At 64.2% G+C, this 18,860-nt stretch overlaps 6 protein-coding genes across 6 annotated transcripts; 3 read left to right on the forward strand and 3 right to left on the reverse strand.

Annotated features, from left to right (window-relative positions):
• Positions 1-320: 320 nt before the first annotated feature.
• AMSG_04131 (SxtP protein) lies at positions 321-8,253 on the reverse strand (the record flags this gene model as incomplete). Its single annotated transcript, XM_013903468.1, has 2 exons — positions 321-8,057; positions 8,170-8,253. 2 exons carry the CDS (start codon positions 8,251-8,253, stop codon positions 321-323), a joined length of 7,821 nt encoding a protein of 2,606 aa, XP_013758922.1.
• A 235-nt stretch (positions 8,254-8,488) lies between these two features.
• AMSG_04132 (uncharacterized protein) lies at positions 8,489-9,790 on the reverse strand (the record flags this gene model as incomplete). Its single annotated transcript, XM_013903469.1, has 1 exon — positions 8,489-9,790. One exon carries the CDS (start codon positions 9,788-9,790, stop codon positions 8,489-8,491), a length of 1,302 nt encoding a protein of 433 aa, XP_013758923.1.
• Positions 9,791-10,773: 983 nt separating this feature from the next.
• Positions 10,774-13,101, forward strand: AMSG_04133 (leucine-rich repeat containing protein; the record flags this gene model as incomplete). The annotated part of the gene is made up of 2 exons (XM_013903470.1): positions 10,774-10,779; positions 10,900-13,101. The coding sequence occupies 2 exons, from the start codon at positions 10,774-10,776 to the stop codon at positions 12,553-12,555; spliced, it is 1,662 nt and encodes a 553-aa protein (XP_013758924.1). The 3' UTR covers positions 12,556-13,101.
• On the reverse strand, positions 12,629-13,221 carry AMSG_04134 (uncharacterized protein; the record flags this gene model as incomplete). The annotated part of the gene is made up of 2 exons (XM_013903471.1): positions 12,629-12,656; positions 12,716-13,221. The coding sequence occupies 2 exons, from the start codon at positions 13,219-13,221 to the stop codon at positions 12,629-12,631; spliced, it is 534 nt and encodes a 177-aa protein (XP_013758925.1).
• A 1,319-nt stretch (positions 13,222-14,540) lies between these two features.
• On the forward strand, positions 14,541-16,405 carry AMSG_04135 (ABC transporter B family protein; the record flags this gene model as incomplete). Its single annotated transcript, XM_013903472.1, has 1 exon — positions 14,541-16,405. The coding sequence occupies one exon, from the start codon at positions 14,541-14,543 to the stop codon at positions 16,332-16,334; it is 1,794 nt and encodes a 597-aa protein (XP_013758926.1). The 3' UTR covers positions 16,335-16,405.
• Positions 16,406-17,711: 1,306 nt separating this feature from the next.
• On the forward strand, positions 17,712-18,847 carry AMSG_04137 (U5 snRNP complex subunit; the record flags this gene model as incomplete). The annotated part of the gene is made up of 2 exons (XM_013903473.1): positions 17,712-18,749; positions 18,779-18,847. 2 exons carry the CDS (start codon positions 17,712-17,714, stop codon positions 18,845-18,847), a joined length of 1,107 nt encoding a protein of 368 aa, XP_013758927.1.
• Between the last annotated feature and the right edge of the window lie 13 nt (positions 18,848-18,860).

An 18,860-nucleotide genomic window follows, 5' to 3' on the forward strand; every position in this document is an offset into this window, starting at 1 on the left:
CCCCACTCCCCCGCCAACCCACCCCCCAACCAACACCCCTCCTTCGTCACTACCACAACTTCCATCACATACCCCGTGCGCTGTCGTTCTTTCCTCGGTGGCATGGCCTAACCGCCAGCCACGCCCATTGACGACGACGGTGATGACGACTCGGTTTTGTTCGGCACCGATCTCTCCTCGCCATGCTCGCTTCGCTTCGCGCCGCGCCGCGCTCCTCGCCATCACCGCTCCGTTCCTCACCTGCACAAAAAACACGAAAACACAGAAGCTACTATGCCTATGCGACTTTGCTTTATATACTTGCCTCTCTTTGACACAGCTCACGACGGCCGCATGGGGAGCGGCGGCGGTGGCGTCATCGCCACATCGGACATCTTGCCAGAGCCGGTCGACAGGACCGTAGTTGCAAAGACCGGATTGGTCGGCTCGACCGACGCGACAGGGCCTGTCGGCGTTGCCGGCTCGACCACCGTCATCGACAGACTGTCGAGCGAGTTCATGCCAAGCGAGGCAAAATTGATCTCGGCGCCGCCGCCGGGCATCTTGTCCACCGAGGGATCATACACCAGGTTCTTGACGACCACGCACTCGTCGCCGGCACTGGTGTCGACCGAGTCGAACGTCGTCATCACCAGCTCGTTGGCCTCGGCGCCCATCTCAAACTCGACGCCGACGTCCTTCTCGTGCCACGCCACGAGCACAAAGTCCACAATGTTGCCCACCACAATGGCGAGGATGTTGACACCGATGGCGGTGATCGCCGCCACATGCCGCGCCTCGCTCTCGCCAAACGTGCCGGCCCACAGAATGCACACGCACGAGGCAAGACACACAACCGCCAGCCAGTTGTGGAACGGCGCCGCATACGGCTCAAACCGCACAAGCTGTGCAAACGACGCCATCAGCGCCATCAGTGCCGCGTTGGCCTTGGTCTCGGCTGCACGGAAGAACGTCATCGCTATCACCACACTCACCTTGCGGATCATGATCCACACTTCAAACCGGTAGTTCTTCTCCTTGAACCGCCCCACCAAAAACGCGTACCGCAGCGCAAACATCATGTCGTCGTTCTTCTTTCGCAACCGCGTCAGCAGCCAAAACACAACGCCTGGAATGCCGAGACAGTACGCCGCGCAGAAGAACACCGCAGCCCAAAAGTAGTTCCAGTACCACACCCCGTAGCAGCTCTTGGCTGGCGCAGCCTCTAGGACCCAACGCCCGTCCTTGTCGCGCCGGCACTGCATGTAGCTCATCGCCATCGCCGCAAGCGGAAGGTACAACAGCACCATCAACTGCAGGTACGACCGCCGGCACGCGTCCAGCAGCATCGCCATCGTCATCTCCACCGTGCGCCCCAGCTTTGGCGCAATCACGCTCTGGTACACCCGCGTGCACGTGATCACAATCGCAAACGGGAGGCAGAACAGCAGCGGAAGGCTCACCGTCAACCACCACTTGAGCAGCCACACGTCGTCCGTCACCGTCGCGCACTCGGGCGAGCTCAGGTCAAAGTTAAGGTTGAAGAACGAGACTACGTTGAAGAACTGCGCCGCAAAGTCCGGCCATTCCAGCTCCATCTTGCCGTACATGGCGCTAATCTGCAGCGAGTTGAACCCAATCATCACCGCCGCAAACCGGTAGCTCAGCTCCTCACGCGCGTTGAGCCACACCAGGAAGCCCACAAAGCACACCGCGAGTACAAACACGAGGAACAGCAGCGGAATCGTTCGGTTGTCGCACTTGTAGCACGCGCCGCCGAGCACATAGTACCCGCGTGCGCATGCTCCGCACAGCTGCCCAGTGTAGCCCTCGGCGCACGCAAAGGGATACCCGCCGCGGCACGCGCCAGCGTTCGGGCACTCGAGGAACACGCCTGGATCCTCGGTCGGAAAGTAGCCCGGGAGCGAGACCGGCGGGGCCAGGCCGCCCGCGCACCGGCCGCCCAGAGGGCATTCGTCGCACGCCACATTCAGTCGCCCGCTCTGCGTCCACGTTCCCGGAATGCACGTGCAGTTGATGCCCGAGCCCGGAACAGGCACAAACCCGGGCACAATCTGTGTGTTGGCGGGGCAAAAGAGGCACTCGGTCGCACCCACGCCTGTCAGCACCGTGCTCGAAGGGCACACTGTGCATCCCGCGAGGGATGTCTCGTTCGAGTACGTGCCTTCGGCACAGAGGGCGCACTCGAGCACTCCCGAGCCAACCTTGGGCAGCACGCCTGCGCCCGGCAGGCACGCCTGGACCTCAAGTGACGCTGCGATCACCGTCCCTGGCGCAGTCGTCGCGTCCATCGCAGACTTGGCCACCGTGACCTGCACCTCCACGCTCTCGCCCACGCTGGTTCCCTCGCGGACCGCCACGCCCACGCTCTCAAACGAGATGGTGGCCTCGCCTGCAAGCTGCTGACGGCCCGCTCCCACAAACGCATACCGCGTCTCGGTCGCTGCCGACGGAAAGCTGAACTCGATCGCAACTTGCGCGTCGCTCACAGCCTGGCCCAGCCCGTCGCGAATGGACACAACCGCTCGCCCGCTGCCAAACGGCGTTCCCGACGAGACCGTCGCCGGCGGCTCGGCCTCCCACCCCAGCGACGTCACTGGCATCGCCACAAGAGCACCGTACCCGACAGAGCCTGCCACCAGCCCGAGCGAGTCGTTGAACGCACTCATGCTGGCATCATCCACGCTCAGCCACGGCGCGCCAAGGAGTTCGCTTCTCGAGCTGTCCAGGCAGCACGGATCAACGCCGCTAGAGCACAGCCCCATCGCCGGCGCGCAGGTAAACAGCAGACCCGACGACGCCTCTGTCCCCGCGTACCGCGCAGCAGCGTCAAACGAATACGTTGACACGTCTGTAAGAATCACCGGTGATCCACAGGCAAAGCCCACAGACCCGTACACGCCCGCGTTGCCCACAATCTCGGCGCCGGTCACGGTCACTCCGCCGCGCCCACTGCACGTCGTCGGCCCGTCGCGGGTCTCGGCCGGCAGCGACGACGACGCCGACTCGGACCCGCTCGTCCCGCCCGACATGTACCCGGCTGCCCGCGCCGCCGCCACGCCGCCGCCAAACGCCGCCGTGTTGGCCCGCACGCTGCCGCCGAGCACGCTCCCACTCGCTCCGCCGAGCACAGCCACGCCGCCGCCAAGCCGCCGCGCAAAGTTGTCCGCCACCACCGCACCGTTGAGCGTCACGTGCGACGTCCGACCCGAGACCGCGATCGCCCCGCCGTGGATGTCGGCAGAGTTGTCCACCAGCCTCGCACCGGGAGCACTCGTCACGCTGCACGACGCATCGGCCTCTGCCAGCGTAGACAGGCTGAGCGAAATCGCTCCGCCAGACCCGGCCGCCGCGTTGCCCGACAGCACCGCGGCCGGGCCGAGCACCACATCGACAACACCCGATTCGAGCGTAAAGCCGCGGATGCCGCCGCCGTCGCCGCTACTCGCTCCGTTGCCCGACAGCACCGTGTCGTCAAGGTCAAACACCACGCGCGCATCGTCAGACGCACGGAGAAAGACTCCGCCGCCGACCTCGGCCGCCGCGTTGTGCGCAATCAAGCTAGCTCGCACACTCACGCTCAGAACGCTCTGCAGAACAATGAACACCAGCCCGCCGCCGCGCTCCTCGGCCGCAGACGTAAACTCAGAGCCGATCGCCGAGTTACTCTCAATCCGCGAGTTGACAATCGAAACGCTCGACGGCCCGGTTCCGGCCTCCACAAACAGGCACCCACCCGAGATGATCGCCTCGTTGTGCTCGCAGACCACGTTGTCAAAGACAACCTCGATTGCGCTGCCCACAAGTGCTACCGCCCCGCCCGAGTGACCCGCGCTGTTGTGCGAAAAGACCACAGAGGTGGCGTGGAGCGACGCCGCGCCACGAAGCAGGATCGCCCCCCCAAAGCCAATGACCGGCGACGAGACCGAGAGCTGGTTCGCCGTCAACGCTGTAGAGTTGGTGATGGTGACGTTGCGGAGGACAAGCGAGCCGCCCTCGACGTCGATGGCCGCGCCACCAAACCGCGTCGAGGACGTCTTAGCGTTGCGGATCTCCACATTCTCCAACGTCAGCTGGACGCCCACGTCGGCAACGCGGAAGAGCATGCCCGAGTGTCGACAGTCAAACACAGCACCGGCGTCCTCGCCAAGCAGCCGCAGCGACCGCCCGATGAGGTACGGCTCCTCGGTCGGGCACCCGCTGTAGGTTCCGGTCGGGAGCACAACTGTGTCAAACAGGCACTTGCCGGTCCGCAGTGCAATGGTCTCGGTCACGCATGCGAGCGAGAAGCCGCATTTGTCGGTCTCGACCCGGAACGTCGCAGGCGCCCGCGTCGCTCGCCACGTCGACTGCATCCCGGTGTACACCAGGTTGTACGATGGCGAAATGCCAGACGCCACCATGTCGGGGAATCCGTCCGCATCGATGTCGGCCACGTGCACATCGCGGATATTGCGAAGGGAGGAAACGGCTTGAAAGTGCCACGGCATGTTGCTCGAGAGCCGCGACGGTCCGAGCATGCTCGACGAGTCGTTGAACACCCCGATGCTCGCGACAGGCGACTGGTTGAGCACAATCGTGACCCGCGAGTACGTCAACGACGACATGTACATCAGATCGTCCCATCCGTCCATATCAACATCTGCGACGATGAGGTTGTTCCCAGGCGTGAGCGGGTATGTCATCGATGAGCGGGTCGAGTAGCCCGGCGAGTCGGCCCGCCCCCAGTTGACCTCGAGCGGCACCACCCGCGGCGGGCCAAAGCTCGGCAGGCCGGCGCCAAACGGCACCATGTTCATCGCGTAGAGCAATCCCTCGCCCTCCGTACCGGTCGTGTACGCCAAGTCAAGTGCCCCATCCCGGTTGAGGTCAACGAGCTGGATGGCGGTGAGGCTCGGTGGGGAGGCTAGCACAACAGCGCTCGCCATCGCCCACGGCAAACCGCCGATCGAAGGAACAAGCAACACCCTGTTCGAGCACGAGACCACAAAATCAAGGAGCCTGTCACCGGTCATGTCAACGCTCAACACCCGCCGGTCTGGCGACGAGCACAGAGTCGAGAGGTCGGCCAGGACGCTGCCGGCGTCAAAGCCGGTCGCCGACGCCGCGTCGCCGAGGAAGAGCATCAGCTTGCGAGTGTAGAGCGGTAACGTCACGATGTCTGGCAGCAAGTCATCGTTGAGGAGCACAACAGCGAGGTTGTCTGGCCCGTTGAGCGCAGAGTTTGTCGTCGTGATGTTGCCGACCATGACGAGACCGTCGAGCTCAAAGTACGGTGGCTCGCCGGTGTTGGGCATCCACGCAACGAAATCGCCCACCTTCGAGGTCACCACAAGGTCCGGCAAGCCGTCAAGGGTGATGTCAGCAGCAACCACTGACGAGATGACCACACCGAGCGCGGACATGTCAATCGCGGTCGCGTCAGCGATCTCAAAGGCGGGCGCGTCAAGGAAGAGGTACAGCATGCTAGAACTCGTTCCTGTGGTGGCAAACGCCACAATGTCTGCCACCGAGTCAGAGTTGATGTCAACAATCGTCGAGCCGCCAAATCCGTTCGGCGACGACGACATCACAACGTCGACAGCCTTGGTAGCTTCCCGGAAGCCAAGGTTGTACATGATGTGGAAGCCCGAGGTCGAGCCGTAGATGACATCGGCAAAAGTGTCCCCATCGTAGTCGGTGACAACAAACCGATAACCGGTTGTGTCAATGGCTGTCGGGTGGAAGGTGGTGAACGAGGTGTTGGCTACTGCCGACGCTTGCCTCGGCGTCACGCCAAAGAACGGATAGTGGTTCCGTACGTTGTCGTTGATCAAGATGTCAGGCATGGTGTCTTCGGCTGGATTGAGCTGGGTAAACTCAAAGTAAGCCGCGGGATGGGGCCCGTCGATGACAGCGAGCGAAAGTCGGGTTGCGCTTGCTGCAAAGTCGCTCCAAACGCTGCTGGCAGCATGGAAAAGGACGAGCTCCGGCCCAGTGTTGGCAACAAGGTCCATCAGTCCGTCGCCATCGACATCGCGGAAGACAATGTGGCGGATCTCGGAGAGTTCGCCGGCAAGCCGGGTACTGATCACCCCACTTTCCGGAGCCAACCAGTCAGGGACAGCATACCACCACACCTCGCCAAACACGCCCGGGCCGTCCCAGGCGACGACAATGTCGCGCCCGTTGCCGAGATCGACAATCTCGAGCGCATAGCCGATGGTGCCCGAGACCGGCGCGTTGGCAATCGTCGCGATGCTGTTGACCGACTCAAAGTCGAGCGGAGCGCCGGGGAGCGCGCCCGAGTCGGCGTGCTGGTTGCGAATGATCCGAAGCTGGGAAGGCGCGTTCGAGAACTCCTCAACAAACACAACGTCGCGGTCGCCATCGCCATCAACGTCAAGAACCTGAATGCGGTGGACGTCGCTCGAGGTGGTGGTTAGCGCCGTCGTCGACGGATACGACGGAAGTGGCGAGCCAGGGATGGACGAGCCCGGCCCGCCGGTAACAAACGAGGCCATGGCTGTCGTGTTGTAGTGGACAAGCTGGACCACAAAGTCGACGACGCCGTCGCCGTTAGTGTCGCCGATCGCGGCCTGGTAGTCGATGTCGGCGAGGTCTGTCAGAAACGCTGCAGGGCGGTCAAGCTGGAAGATCGTCGAGAACGCGGCCAAGTTCTCGTAGTAGACAAGCGCGTTCTCGGTTGCCGACGACATGATGAGAAGATCAAGCCGGCCGTCGCCGGTCAGGTCTTCCAGCGCAACGTAGTTCTCACTAGTGAGGCCAGTGGGGCTGTCCTCAAACAAAGTGCCAGTAAAGACACCAGAGCCAGCGTCAAACAGCGAACAAAAGACAACGTTGAGCGTACAGCCACAAATGTCCAGGTCGCTGTCACCGTCAATGTCACCGAGCGCCACGTGCCGCGGGTACGAGATCGAGACCGCAGTCGTGGTGGTAAACGTCGAGTCGCCGTTGTTGCGAACATAGAGGACCGAATCGCTCGACAGCGTGACAACAGCAATGTCGAGAAAGGTGTCGAGGTTGACGTCGCCGACGGCAAACCGGCCCATGTAGTTAGTCGAGCTCGCGAGGGTGACGATGGTGCCCGTCGGCGCAAAGTTGGCGGCCGGCGACGCTGCGGCGTTCGGGTAGACCGCGACAATGTCTGACGAGGACGACGAGAACAGGATGTCCAAGTCACCATCGTTGTCGTAGTCAAAGAACCGGATTTCGTAGATGCTCGAGCGCCTGAGCGTCGACGATGTGGTGACCAGGACGGCGGGCGAGGCCGCTGAGAACACGCCTGGGCCGGACGCATGGTGGACGTACACGTCGCGATTGCTGGTAATATACACAACGTCAGGCCAGGCGTCGCCGTTGACCAGTGCCACGTCCATGTGCTGGACGAAGTACGTCGACACTGGCTCATACACGATCGGCGAGGCCGGGATGGAGAACGCCCCGTTCCCATCGTTCTCGCGCCACACAAGAGAAACGCCGTTGTCAAAGAGCGCAAACATGAGGTCGGCATCGCCGTCACCATCGACGTCTTTCAGCACATGCTCGCGGCTCGAGAAGATCGGCGAGCTGGGGTAGTCTGGCAACGGCACATCGCCGACGTAGACCGGGTATGGTCTGTCTGCCACACCGCGCACTGCATCGAGCCCATACGACCCACCGATGACAAGGTCCGGAATGTTGTCACCGTTGAGGTCGCCGGCGTAACCGTCGTGGACATAGAACGATGGGTAGCTTGTCGTGGCGTGCGAAACAAAGTACGGCGCGGCCCAAACGTCGGGCATCATGCCAACCGGGCCCATGGCTGCACCGGGACAGCCCGGGTACGGCATGAGGCTCGAGCCCGGAGGCTGCGTCGCCGGCAGCATGTCCCGCACAAATGCAGCTGACGAGGGAAGGACAGTCATACCGTATCGATCAAAGGCAATAGCATCATGCCGTCCGTCGCAGTCGTAGTCGACGTCAACCTTGGTCGAGAGCACGTCGGTGGTGTAGACGCCAGATCCCCACAGATCCCGCCCTGTCAATCCATATGTGCTGGCCGATGTGGTCGGAGGCTGTGTGGAGGGGTGAGTGGCAGAAGGGTAGGCAGGTATGGCATTGAGGGGTTGGGGGGGGGGGGGGAGGGGGGGAGGGGAGGGGGGAATGCGGCAAAAATACAAAACGAACCGACGTGCAAAGCTGACCGGTCACTCGTGGCGAGGCCAAGGTGCAGAGCAAGGCGAGAGCCACGACCACTGAGGGGGAAAACATGGTGGTAGGGAGAAGATTTGGTTGGGGTGGATGTGGTGGGAGGGACGCAAGAAAGGAGGGTGGAGGTGGGGTGGGGGTGGGAGGGGGGTGGGAGGGGGGGAGTGCGGGGTTGCAGGGGCCGGTGCGGGGAGCGGCCAACTTGAACGCGCGCGTGCAGAGACGTGCATGAGCGGCAAGTGCAGCAGACAAAATATACTCCCAGCACCAAAAATATGCAAGCCATGAAAATCGACTCTCACTGGTACGGGGAAAAGCGCATGGGGTCAAAGGCAGCGGGGATGGCGACGCCGGCCATCCACGGTGGGAGGGTTGCAGGATCGAGGTTGAGGCGGGCACATGCCCACTTGCCGGCGCAGTAGCCGGCGCGGAGTGCTTTGGTCATGCCATTGCCCGAGTAGCCGCCGACGAGGAAGACGGGCGAGTCTGCTGCGAGGCCATCGGCGACGTAGGTGGAGCCGGGCGCGGTGACCGGGCCGATGAGCGGGAGGTTGTCAGCGGTGTAGGCGAGGCGGCCGGACCAGATGCGCGTCGGTGGGGGGAGCGGCTCGTCAGGCGCACATAGCTCGCCGACGAGCGAGGCGAGCTCGTCGCCGACGGCGATTGCATCCGGGTCCGAGTCGGAACCGCCAGCCGGGAGCTGGACCGACGAGCCGAAAACGATCGAATCGTAGGCCTGCCGGCCATAGACTTCGTCCGGGAGAGAGATGAGGAATGGGTCCGGCGAGCCGAGCGCGTCGCGCATGGCGGCCATGGCGGCGGGCGCGCTTGGAACAGGATACGCCGCGACCAGCTCGCGCGGCGTCGTCCACACCAGCTCGCCACACTCTGCCAGCCACGGCGGGAACAAGTCGGGGACCAGATGGTAGCCATTGACGGCAAGCACAACCGTGGTCGCGATCACGGCCGAGCCGTCGGCCAGGACGACTCGGACGCAGCCGGCGGGCGCGGCCTCGAGCCGGAGAGCCGTTGTCTCCTCGGCGATGGCAAAGACCGAGCCACGGGCCTCAGCCGCTGCCGCTGCCGCGTCGGCCACCGCAAAGCAGAACGCGACCGGGTCGATGGTCCCGCACTCGGGCTCGGCCACCACACCGCCGGCGTTGCCAAAGTGTGATGCGGCCGAGTGGGAGAGGGAGTCCATGGCCATCGGCTTGTTGTTCGCGCCTAGCGCTGCCGAGTTCAGCGAGGAGGTGTGGAGCGCTTGTAGGACAGGGACTATGGCAGTCTCCATGTCGGACCAGCACAGCGGATCTGGAATGATCTCGACGCCTAGCCCGCCACCGAGCTCGAGGCCGATCGCCTCAGCGCCGACGGTGCGAGCGGCAAAGTCGGCAATGTCGCGGAGACATGCATAATCAAAGTCAAAGGCAGCAACCAAGTTGTCTGGCAGCTCGTCAGGCGACACGATGTCGTGCGGGACCCGGAACGAGGGCCAGAGCTGGCCGCCATTCCGGCCGGACGCGCCGCTGGCCACCCGACCGGCTTCGACGACGACGACTGAGCTCGCGCCGCCACTCAGTGCAGCGTACGCTGTGGCCATGCCAGTCACCCCGCCGCCAACTACCACCACCTCGGCAGATGCAGGCAGTGCATGTGTGACATGCGGGCTTGTGTCCCGTCCAGATTTCGTCCACCAGAGCGAGGGCGGGTCCATGCAGTTTGGCAAGCGTGGCAAGCGAGGAGTGGCATGGGGAGAGGGAGGCGCTTGTCTGATCACGCTTGATCACGTGTCGTAGGACGCAAGCGTGTGCGGCTTTTTACCGAAGGGTGGAGAAGAAGGACGACGGTGCGGACATCGGTACGGAGAATGAGTACGGCGAGAAAGAGGCGAGATGAGGGCAATGTATCCGAAGAGGAAAACGCTTAAACAAGATGGTGCTGTACACGTGAGTGTGTCGTGCCTGTGCGCCGCTCGAGCAGTCACCCACATCATCACACGCACTCACACACGCCATCCCCTTGATCCTCGCCATCCTGTTTCACCCTTGGGCAATCTGCCTCATCCACCAACACACGCACACGCACACACACACACACACACACACACACACACACACACACACACAGAAACACACACGTACTGTGTCGAGCAGCACGATCATCATGTTCGCCAGCCGCCAGCCGCCAGCCGCCAGCCGCCGCATTGTGCCCGAGGGCGCCGACCGGCATCCCCCCGACAGCTGAATGCGGAGAAGGCGAGGCACAACCCCGACCACGACCACGACCACGACCACGACCACGACCACCACGACCACGACCACGACGACGACCACGACTCTCGCACCGCCCTCCCTCGCGCAACTACGAGACCCCTCTCCCTCTCTACCACCTGTTCGCGAGTGTGCTCCATAGGCATACTCTCTGCGTAGAGCGAGCGGCATAGCCTTCAGTCCCCCCTTCTCCCCCCCCCCCCCCTCTTCCCCCTCTTCCCCCCTCCCAACAATGGAGGTTAACCAGGGAGCAGGAGCAGGAGCAGGAGCAGGAGACGGAGCAGGAGACAGAGCGAGTATGAAGACAGCGGAGATGGCGGTGAATGGTGCAAGTGCAACAGCAGCAAGTGGGTCAAAGCCAGCAACGCCTCCGGCGGCTCCAGGCTCCTCGGCACCTCTGCCGATAGCAACAGGTGGGCAGGTCGGGACACCGACAGAGCCTGCTCTGCCTCCACTGCGAACGGCTACCGCTCCCGCTGCAACTGGCTCAGTCGCTGCTGGTGGTGGGCCGGGCGCTTCGCCGGCGACTGGTGCGGTGCCGGTGCTGGCTGAGGCTGAAGTACAGGGTGCGGCTGCCGGTGCCGAGGCTGGCGGCGGCGAGGCTAGCGGCGGTGCTGCGGCGACGGCGAGGGCAGCGGCGGCGGCGGCGAGTGGGGTGACTGCTGCAGCGTCTGCGATAGAGTCTGCAGCGGGTGGCGGCGAGGCGAAAGGCGAGGGCGAGGGCGGCGGTGGCTTGGTGGGCTCGGACGACTCGTCAGGTCCGTCGACGCCGACGGGCGGCGTCCACTCGGGGGCTGTGGACGAGGACGACGGCGACGAGTCGCAGCCGTGGTACGCAGTCCTGCGCGCGGCACTGGAGGCCAAGGCGTCTGCTCTCTCGCTGGGTGGGCACGAGCTGACGCTGTACCCCGAGGATGCGTGCCATCTGGCCAAGACGCTCACGGCGCTGTACTTGCACCATAACCGGCTGCAGACGCTCTCGCCGTCGGTGGCGGTCCTCTCGCGGCTGCGGGTGCTCAACCTGGCGAACAACAAGCTGACCGACTTGCCCAAGGCGGTCTCGTCGCTGACCGGCCTTGTCGAGCTCAACCTCTCGCACAACGAGTTTACCGCCTTTCCGTCGGCGCTCCCGGACTCGCTGCAGATTCTATACCTCAACCGCAACCACCTCGACCAGGTGAGTGATGCGCTGTCGGACCTGACATCGCTCCGGATTCTCAACCTCTCACATAACGTGCTGCTCGAGGTGCCGGCGAATGCGCTCGAGGGCCTCGGGGCGCTGGAGGACTTTTACGCGGAGCACAACCAGCTGGTGACCCTCCCACCGTCTGTTGGCTTGCTCAGCTCGTTGGCGACGCTCTGGGTGCCAAACAACAACATCCAGGAGTTGCCGCGCGAGATCGGGGAGCTCAGCTCGCTGACGATGTGCAACGTGGCGAACAACCGGCTGCAAGAGCTGCCGCGGACGCTGGGGCTCTGCAGCGCGCTGCGGGTCCTCAACGTCTCGCACAACGACCTGGAGAGCTTGCCGGCAGCGCTCGGCCGATGCCTGCACCTCCGCACGCTGTCTGTGCGCGGGAACAAGCTCTCCGAGCTCCCGCAGGAGCTCGCTTCCAAGTCGACGTACGGCGTGCTCAACTTTCTGTACGGGTGGAAGCCCTCAGTCCACTTTCGGTTTCCAGTCGCGACCCGCGAGGCGCTTGTTGCGTTTTTCATTGTCGCTCAGATCCGTGCCGACGAGAGCGGCCTGCCGTTGTTGCCGCAGCGTGCGCTCGACCGCATCGCGTACTACGTCGCTGGCAACGGCGAGAAGCACCATCACGAGGAGGCTGCGGCCGACGAGGCTGAAGCCGGCGACGGCGCCGGTGCGTCTGGCCCGGCAGCGGCAGCGGCAGCGGCAGCCGCCGCCGCGACGCAAGAGGTCGGCGCAGCAGCAGCGCCTGCGGCAGCGAGCGAGCCCGAGGCCCGAGCAAGTTCAAAGGCAGGCGAGGCCGGCGACGGGGCTGCGGCTGAGGCCGAGGCCGGAGCAGGCGCAAAAGCAGGCGGCACCGAAGGCGGCGACGGCGGCGACGGCGGCGAGAGCGCGGCAGCGTGAGGACGGCTAGGCCGGAGCCGAGTCGTACTTGCCACGGCGGATGTCGAGGAGCCAGGCCATGACGACGTCCTCGTCAGCGCGCGCCGGGAGACCCCACGGCTCTGCGGCGAGGATGGCGGCAATGCGCGTGTCAGCTTCGGCGAGGATGTCGTCGGCTGACTCGTTGCCGGCGCGGATGCTCATGAGACGGTCGCGCTCGAGGCCGGTGATGCGAATGGCCGGGGCAGAGCCGGCGCAGATACGCTCGACCTCGCCGAGGAGGCGGATGACGTGGTACAGCTTTTTCGTCGACTTGCCCTTGTTGGCGTTAAACTGCTTGATCTGCGAGTTGACAAAGCCGAGGTAGTGATGGACGACCTTTTGCGAGAGAAAGGCCTCGCGATGGCGCTGCAGCGCCTCCCACGCTTCGCTCCGGTAGCCGTCGCCGTCATAGAAGAGCGCCTCGATGATGCCTGGGTTGCCCTTGAGAAGCAAGCGGCCGAACTTGAGAGCCTCGTGCAGGACATAGTCGTCGCCGCCGTCGACCGATGCCGTCAGCGTCTCGGGCACCGACGAGTACAGATCAAGGTGGAGCGCAAGCGGCCTCGCAGCGTACACTCCGACGTAGTCTTTGTCGGACAGGTCCTTGTTGAGACCAAACGCCACCGAGCCGCCGATGTAAGCCATCAGGAGCTGAGGGGCTTTGCCCTGATGTCAACCCGCGGCAGCCATAGTCATATATCGCCCATCGCCAGCCACAGCCGTACCCGCATTGCCCATCGTCAGCCATCCAACATCAGCCGCATTTGCATCGCCATCGAGTGAGTCCGGCCGAAGACCTCTGTGTTTCCCTCCGTGTCCCCGTCCGTGTCCCCGTCCGTGTCCGTGTCCCCCCCCCCCCCCCCCCCCCCCCTCCTCACCGTAGCCGTACCACTCCGTCAGCCTTGCTCAGCTTGGTTGTGAGGAACTCCCTAGCGTCGTCAGCCAGACTCTGATCCATGCTGAGAGCAAGAGTGATGTGTGTGTGTGTGTGTGTGTGTGTGTATGTGTGTGTGTGTGTGTGTGTGTGTGTGTGTGTGTCTCTGTGCGTGTGTGTGTGCATGTGGCTGGAAGAATACACTGTCGCTTGCCTGTGGGAGTGGCTCTCTTCTTCCGCCTGTCACTGTGGTGGCTGGGCATGCTTCTTCCATGGCTTCGATTGCGGCCAGTCCACATCACATCACCTCCCACCAGTACCAAATCCATCCGATGACACACACATGCGTATGATCAGACTCATATGCATCTGATGAGGGCCTTTTTGTGTCACATGCACGGTATACTTGCAAACATCGTTGCTTCTTCTAATGCGCCATCCTCACCGCCTGCCACCGCCTACCGCCAGCCGCCTGCCGCCTGCCGCCTGCCACCAGCCTCCCATCGCCCATCGCCCATCGCCTGCCGCCCATCGCCTCACCTGCCGCCCATCGCCAGCCGCCCATCGCCTCAACCTGCCGCTTGCATCCTGCCGCCCATCGCCCATCACCAGCCGCCCATAACCAGCCACCTGCCGCGAGCCGCGAGCCGCCTGCGGCACGATCCCTCCACTGTCCCCAGCGCCTCCTCCGCGCCTCCCCTCCCCCCCCCCCCCCCCCCACCCCTGACTCCCACTCACGGCCACGGCCACCAGCCACCCCTCCACCATGGCGTCCCTCATCCTGTCCCCCCTCCTCTCCCTCTCCTCCACCCCCATCCCTGCCCCTCTCCTCTCTAGCTCTCTCCAGCTGTGGCGGGTGCTCAACTCGGCTCCGGCTGGCACACCCGCCCGCAAAGCCATACTCTCGTCATCGCTACCTCGCTCATGGTCACTTCCACCATCGCCATCGCTATCGCCATCGCCATCGCCATCGCCATCGCCATCGCTCGCTCATCATGCCGCTTGTGACTCTGTCGCTCCTGCCGCTGCTCCTGCCTCTGCTGCGGACTTTGTTCTCGCTTGCCAGCGCTTGCGACACGGCAAGGCGTGGATGCCACTCGAGGTGCTTGCAGACGACATTGTGCTTGCGGATGGCGGCACTGCCGCCGCCAAAGAGCCATCGGCGCTGACGCTGGTGTGGCGGATGGTTGCGCCGGACAAGTGGCTGCTGGCAGCGGCGGTGGTGGCCACGGTCTCGTCGTCGCTCGTCTCGCTCCTCATTCCGCCGTCGGTGGGAGGCCTGCTGGCGAGTCTCAAGGCTGGCGCATCGTTTTCGACGTTGTGGGGCGGAGTGGCCAAGCTTGCTGGCGTCGTTGTCTTTCAAGCCTCGCTCTCGGCGGGCTACATCGCCTTGCTCTCGTCGTTCTCGCAGCGGCTGGTGCAGCGGCTGCGAACCGCGCTGTTTGATGCACTCATGGCCAAGGACATGGGCGCGTACGATGCCACCCGTGGTGGAGAGTTCTCGGCTCTGCTCTCAGCCGACGTCGAAGCCGTCCGGGCTGCCGTCAAGCACTGCGTCTCGATCGGCGTCCGCGCGGTTGTCGTTCTTGTTGGTGGCTGCGTCTCGCTGGCGCTCATCTCACCGCAGATGACCGGCATTCTCTTCTGCGCGCTTCCAGTCTCAGTCTGGGCCGGCTCGATCTTTGCCCGCCACCTCCGCGGCATCTCGGGCGCGGCTGCGGCGCGGACGGCCTCATCGCTCGCGCTGGCTGACGAGTACATGGCCAACATCCGGACAGTCCGCGCATTCGGTGCCGAGGCCGCCGCCCTCGAGCTCTTTGCGTCCGACACCCGCGAGGCCACGGGCCTTGCGGCCTCGCTTGGCCGTCGCATCGGTATCTTCCACGGCTTTACCTCGCTGGGGCTCTACGGCATGGTCCTCGGGGTCATCTCGTACGGCGCCGGCCTGGTAGCCAACGGCAGCCTGGCGCCCGAGGCGATTGTCACCTTCATGCTGCAGGCCTCGCGGATGCAGTCGGCCTTTGCCTCGCTTTCTATCCTCTCGGGCCAGGCTGTCAAGGGCATCGACGCAGCGTCACGGATCGACGCGGTCTTGAGCGCCACACCGGCGATTCCGCTGGCGGCCCCGCACCTGGCGCAGCCGGACATTGTCGGCAACGTCTCGTTCCAGCACGTTTCATTCCGCTACCCATCGCGGCCGCAGCGCAAGGTTTTGCGCGATGTCTCGTTTGATGTCCCTCGCGGCTCAGTCGTGGCTCTTGTCGGGCCATCGGGCTCGGGTAAGACCACACTGGCGTGGCTGCTCATGCGCCTGTATGATCCCGAGGCCGGCCAGGTCGTAGTCGACGGCGTCCCGCTCACTCATCTTGATCCGGCAACGCTGCGGAGTTCAATGGCCATTGTCTCGCAGGAGCCGGACCTCTTTGCCGGCTCGATCGCGTTCAACATCGCTTTTGGCCGTCCGGACGCGAGCCGAGCCGAGATCGCCGCCGCCGCCCGCGTCGCCGCCGCCGCCGACTTTATCGAGGCCTTTCCCGACGGCTACGACACGCTTGTTGGCGAGCGCGGCGTTCAGCTCTCCGGCGGCCAGAAGCAGCGGATCGCCATTGCGCGCGCGCTCCTCCGCGACCCGGCCATTCTCATCCTCGACGAGGCCACCTCGGCGCTCGACGCCGAGTCCGAGGCTGCCGTCCAGGGCGCGCTCGAGATCCTCATGCGGGACCGGACCACCATCGTCATCGCCCATCGGCTCTCCACCATCAAGAATGCCGACAATATCGTGGTCATTGCCGACGGTGAGCTTGTGGCCCAAGGCAGTCACACGGAGCTCCTCGCCGACCCCGACTCGCTCTACGCTGCTCTCGTGGCGGCGCAGCTGCACTGAAGCTAGCTATGTTTACATCGTCTGGGCCGTCATCGCCTCTGAGAGCCACGCACCCCACTGAATGACCGGAATGTTCTCGCGCTTGACGCGATCGTACAGCGCGGACGTGGAGATGCCGTTGACGGCGACGCCAGCCATGGAAAAGTTGAGCTTGAGGGCAAGGGCGGTGGAGAAGAACATCTGCTCTTGCAGGGCAGAGGCCTCGGACTCTTGATCTGCGGCGTAAGCATCAAACGCGGCCCTGGCCTCATCGAGCTGGGAGCGGAGGACCTCGTTCTCGCTCTCCTTCCGCTTGACATCAGCGAGCAGGCCGTTGGCCATGGTCCGCACCTTCTCCATCCGACTCTCCAGTGCCGAGTTGGCATCCTGCAGCCTGGCGACCTCCTTAACCAGCTCTGCAGCCTTGGTCTTGTACTTGGCCGCGGATGCAGGCGATCCGGTGAGCAGCTTCCGCTGCGCATGCTCCAGATCGGCCTTGAGCTTGAGCGCCAGCGACTTGTACTTTGCCTTGGCTGCCTTGGCCTCCTCCAGCGCCCTGGCTGACTGCGCCAGCTCGGCCGCCTGACTCTCGGCTGCTGCCTCTACGCCCTGCAGCCGTTCGGTTTCGGCCTGCAGCTCACCGACCCGGGTCGAGAGCGCCGCAATCATGGCCTCCGAGTCCACTGTGGGCTCGGCCGCCTCCGAGCTGGTGGTGACCGTTGGCGAGGTGAGCGAGTTGCCGGCCAACGGCTCGGTGAGCATGGACATAAACCTGCTCATCGGCGACTGGTACGACTTTGGCGGCGGGGTAGCCAGACCCGTACCGCCAAGCTTGGCCTGGTTTGGTGTCAATGCCTTGTTCATGGGTGCCATGTTCTCGTCGCTCACGCTGTGTCGCGGTGGCGTTGCCGTTGCAAACATTTGAATGCGATTTGTCTCTGACAGAGTCGAGTGCTCGGCGACGGAGCCATGGGCAACCACCCATTACCGAAAGCCCGAGACTCAGCAGCGGCTGCAGTATGCTGTGGCCTTGCCAAGGACGCAGAATAGCTCCGACCTGACCCCACCCATAGTCATCCCCACCCATTCCCATCAACCATAGTCATCCCCATCCATAGTCATCAACCATCCCCATCCATAGTCATCCCCACCCATTCCCATCAACCATCCCCACCCATAGTCATCCCCACCCATTCCCATCAACCATAGTCATCCCCATCCATAGTCATCCCCACCCATTCCCATCAACCATCCCCATCCATAGTCATCCCCACCCATTCCCATCAACCATCCCCACCCATAGTCATCCCCACCCATTCCCATCGATTCCCACCATAGCCCCATCACCTCACCCCCCGCCCCCACCACCCCCCCACCCCCCACTCCCCACCAGCCCATATGAAGCGCGGCCGCCCGTCCACGACGACGTCGACAACACTTGCGCTTGCCCCTGTGAGCAAGCGGAGCAAGGGCTTGTCGTCCGGAGAGGGCTCGACAGCACTGGCGACGACGGTGGAGCGGACGTCGTCGCTGGCGGCTGCCAACCTGGTCCTCTCGGGCCATGACGACGAGGTCACCTGCGTGGCCTTTGCCGGCAACGGACGGACACTGTACTCGGGATCAAAGGACCGCTCGGTCATTGTCTGGCCTGTCTACTCGGACACCATCTGCTCCATCGGTCATCTCCGTGGCCACTCGTCGGCCGTCACGGGCCTCGCCTGCCCCTCCTCTACTGCTGCCGCTGGCTTTGATCTGGCTACCTGCTCTGCAGATGGCTCGCTGCGGACGTGGGATGTGGCGAGTGAGACGTGCGAGGTCATTGCTCGTCTTGACGACATTGTTAACGATGTGGCGGTTCTGGACAACTCCTCGCTCCTGGCCGTCGTCACCGACGGCGGCGTGCTCACTGTCCGCGATGCACGCTCGCGCGCTGCCGTCTTCTCAGTCTCGCTCTCATCGCCGCTGACTGCCACGGCGCTTGCCAACGAGGCTGATGGCCCCGCCGTGTACGCTGCCGGCATCGACGGCGTCGTCCGCAAGTACTCGCTGGCGGCGACCTCCGACGCCGCGCCTGTGCCGCTGCTGGAGCTTGCGCCGCGCGTCCGCGCTCCGCCGCCGCTCTCGGCCTTGGCTCTAGCACCCTCGGGTGACGCCCTCCTCACCCGCGACCTCGACGGCCTTGTCCGCGTCTGGGACATCCGGCCCTTTGCCCCGCCCATCCGCGAGCTGCGCGGCTTCACCGGCCCTCACGGGCCCGAGGCCAACCCCGAGATGCGACCGCTCCCGCTCGCCCTCGCGCCCAACGCCTGGCTCGACGCCGCCACCCGCGCCACCCACGCCACCCTTGCTCTCGGCGGCTCGCTCCACGGCTCGCTCTACGCCTGGCACTCGGGCTCTGGCGAGCCTATTTACGAGCTTCCTGGCCACACTGGCCCGGTCCTCTCCATCGCCTGCTCCCCCCTGAGCCCATCATCGCCACTGGCGCTGCCGACAACACCATTGTCCTCGGCGAGATCGACGCCTCTGTCTTGTAACACCCCCTCCCCC

The sequence above is a fragment of the Thecamonas trahens genome (assembly GCF_000142905.1).
Source record: "Thecamonas trahens ATCC 50062 unplaced genomic scaffold supercont1.17, whole genome shotgun sequence".
Taxonomy (NCBI): Eukaryota; order Apusomonadida; family Apusomonadidae; genus Thecamonas; species Thecamonas trahens.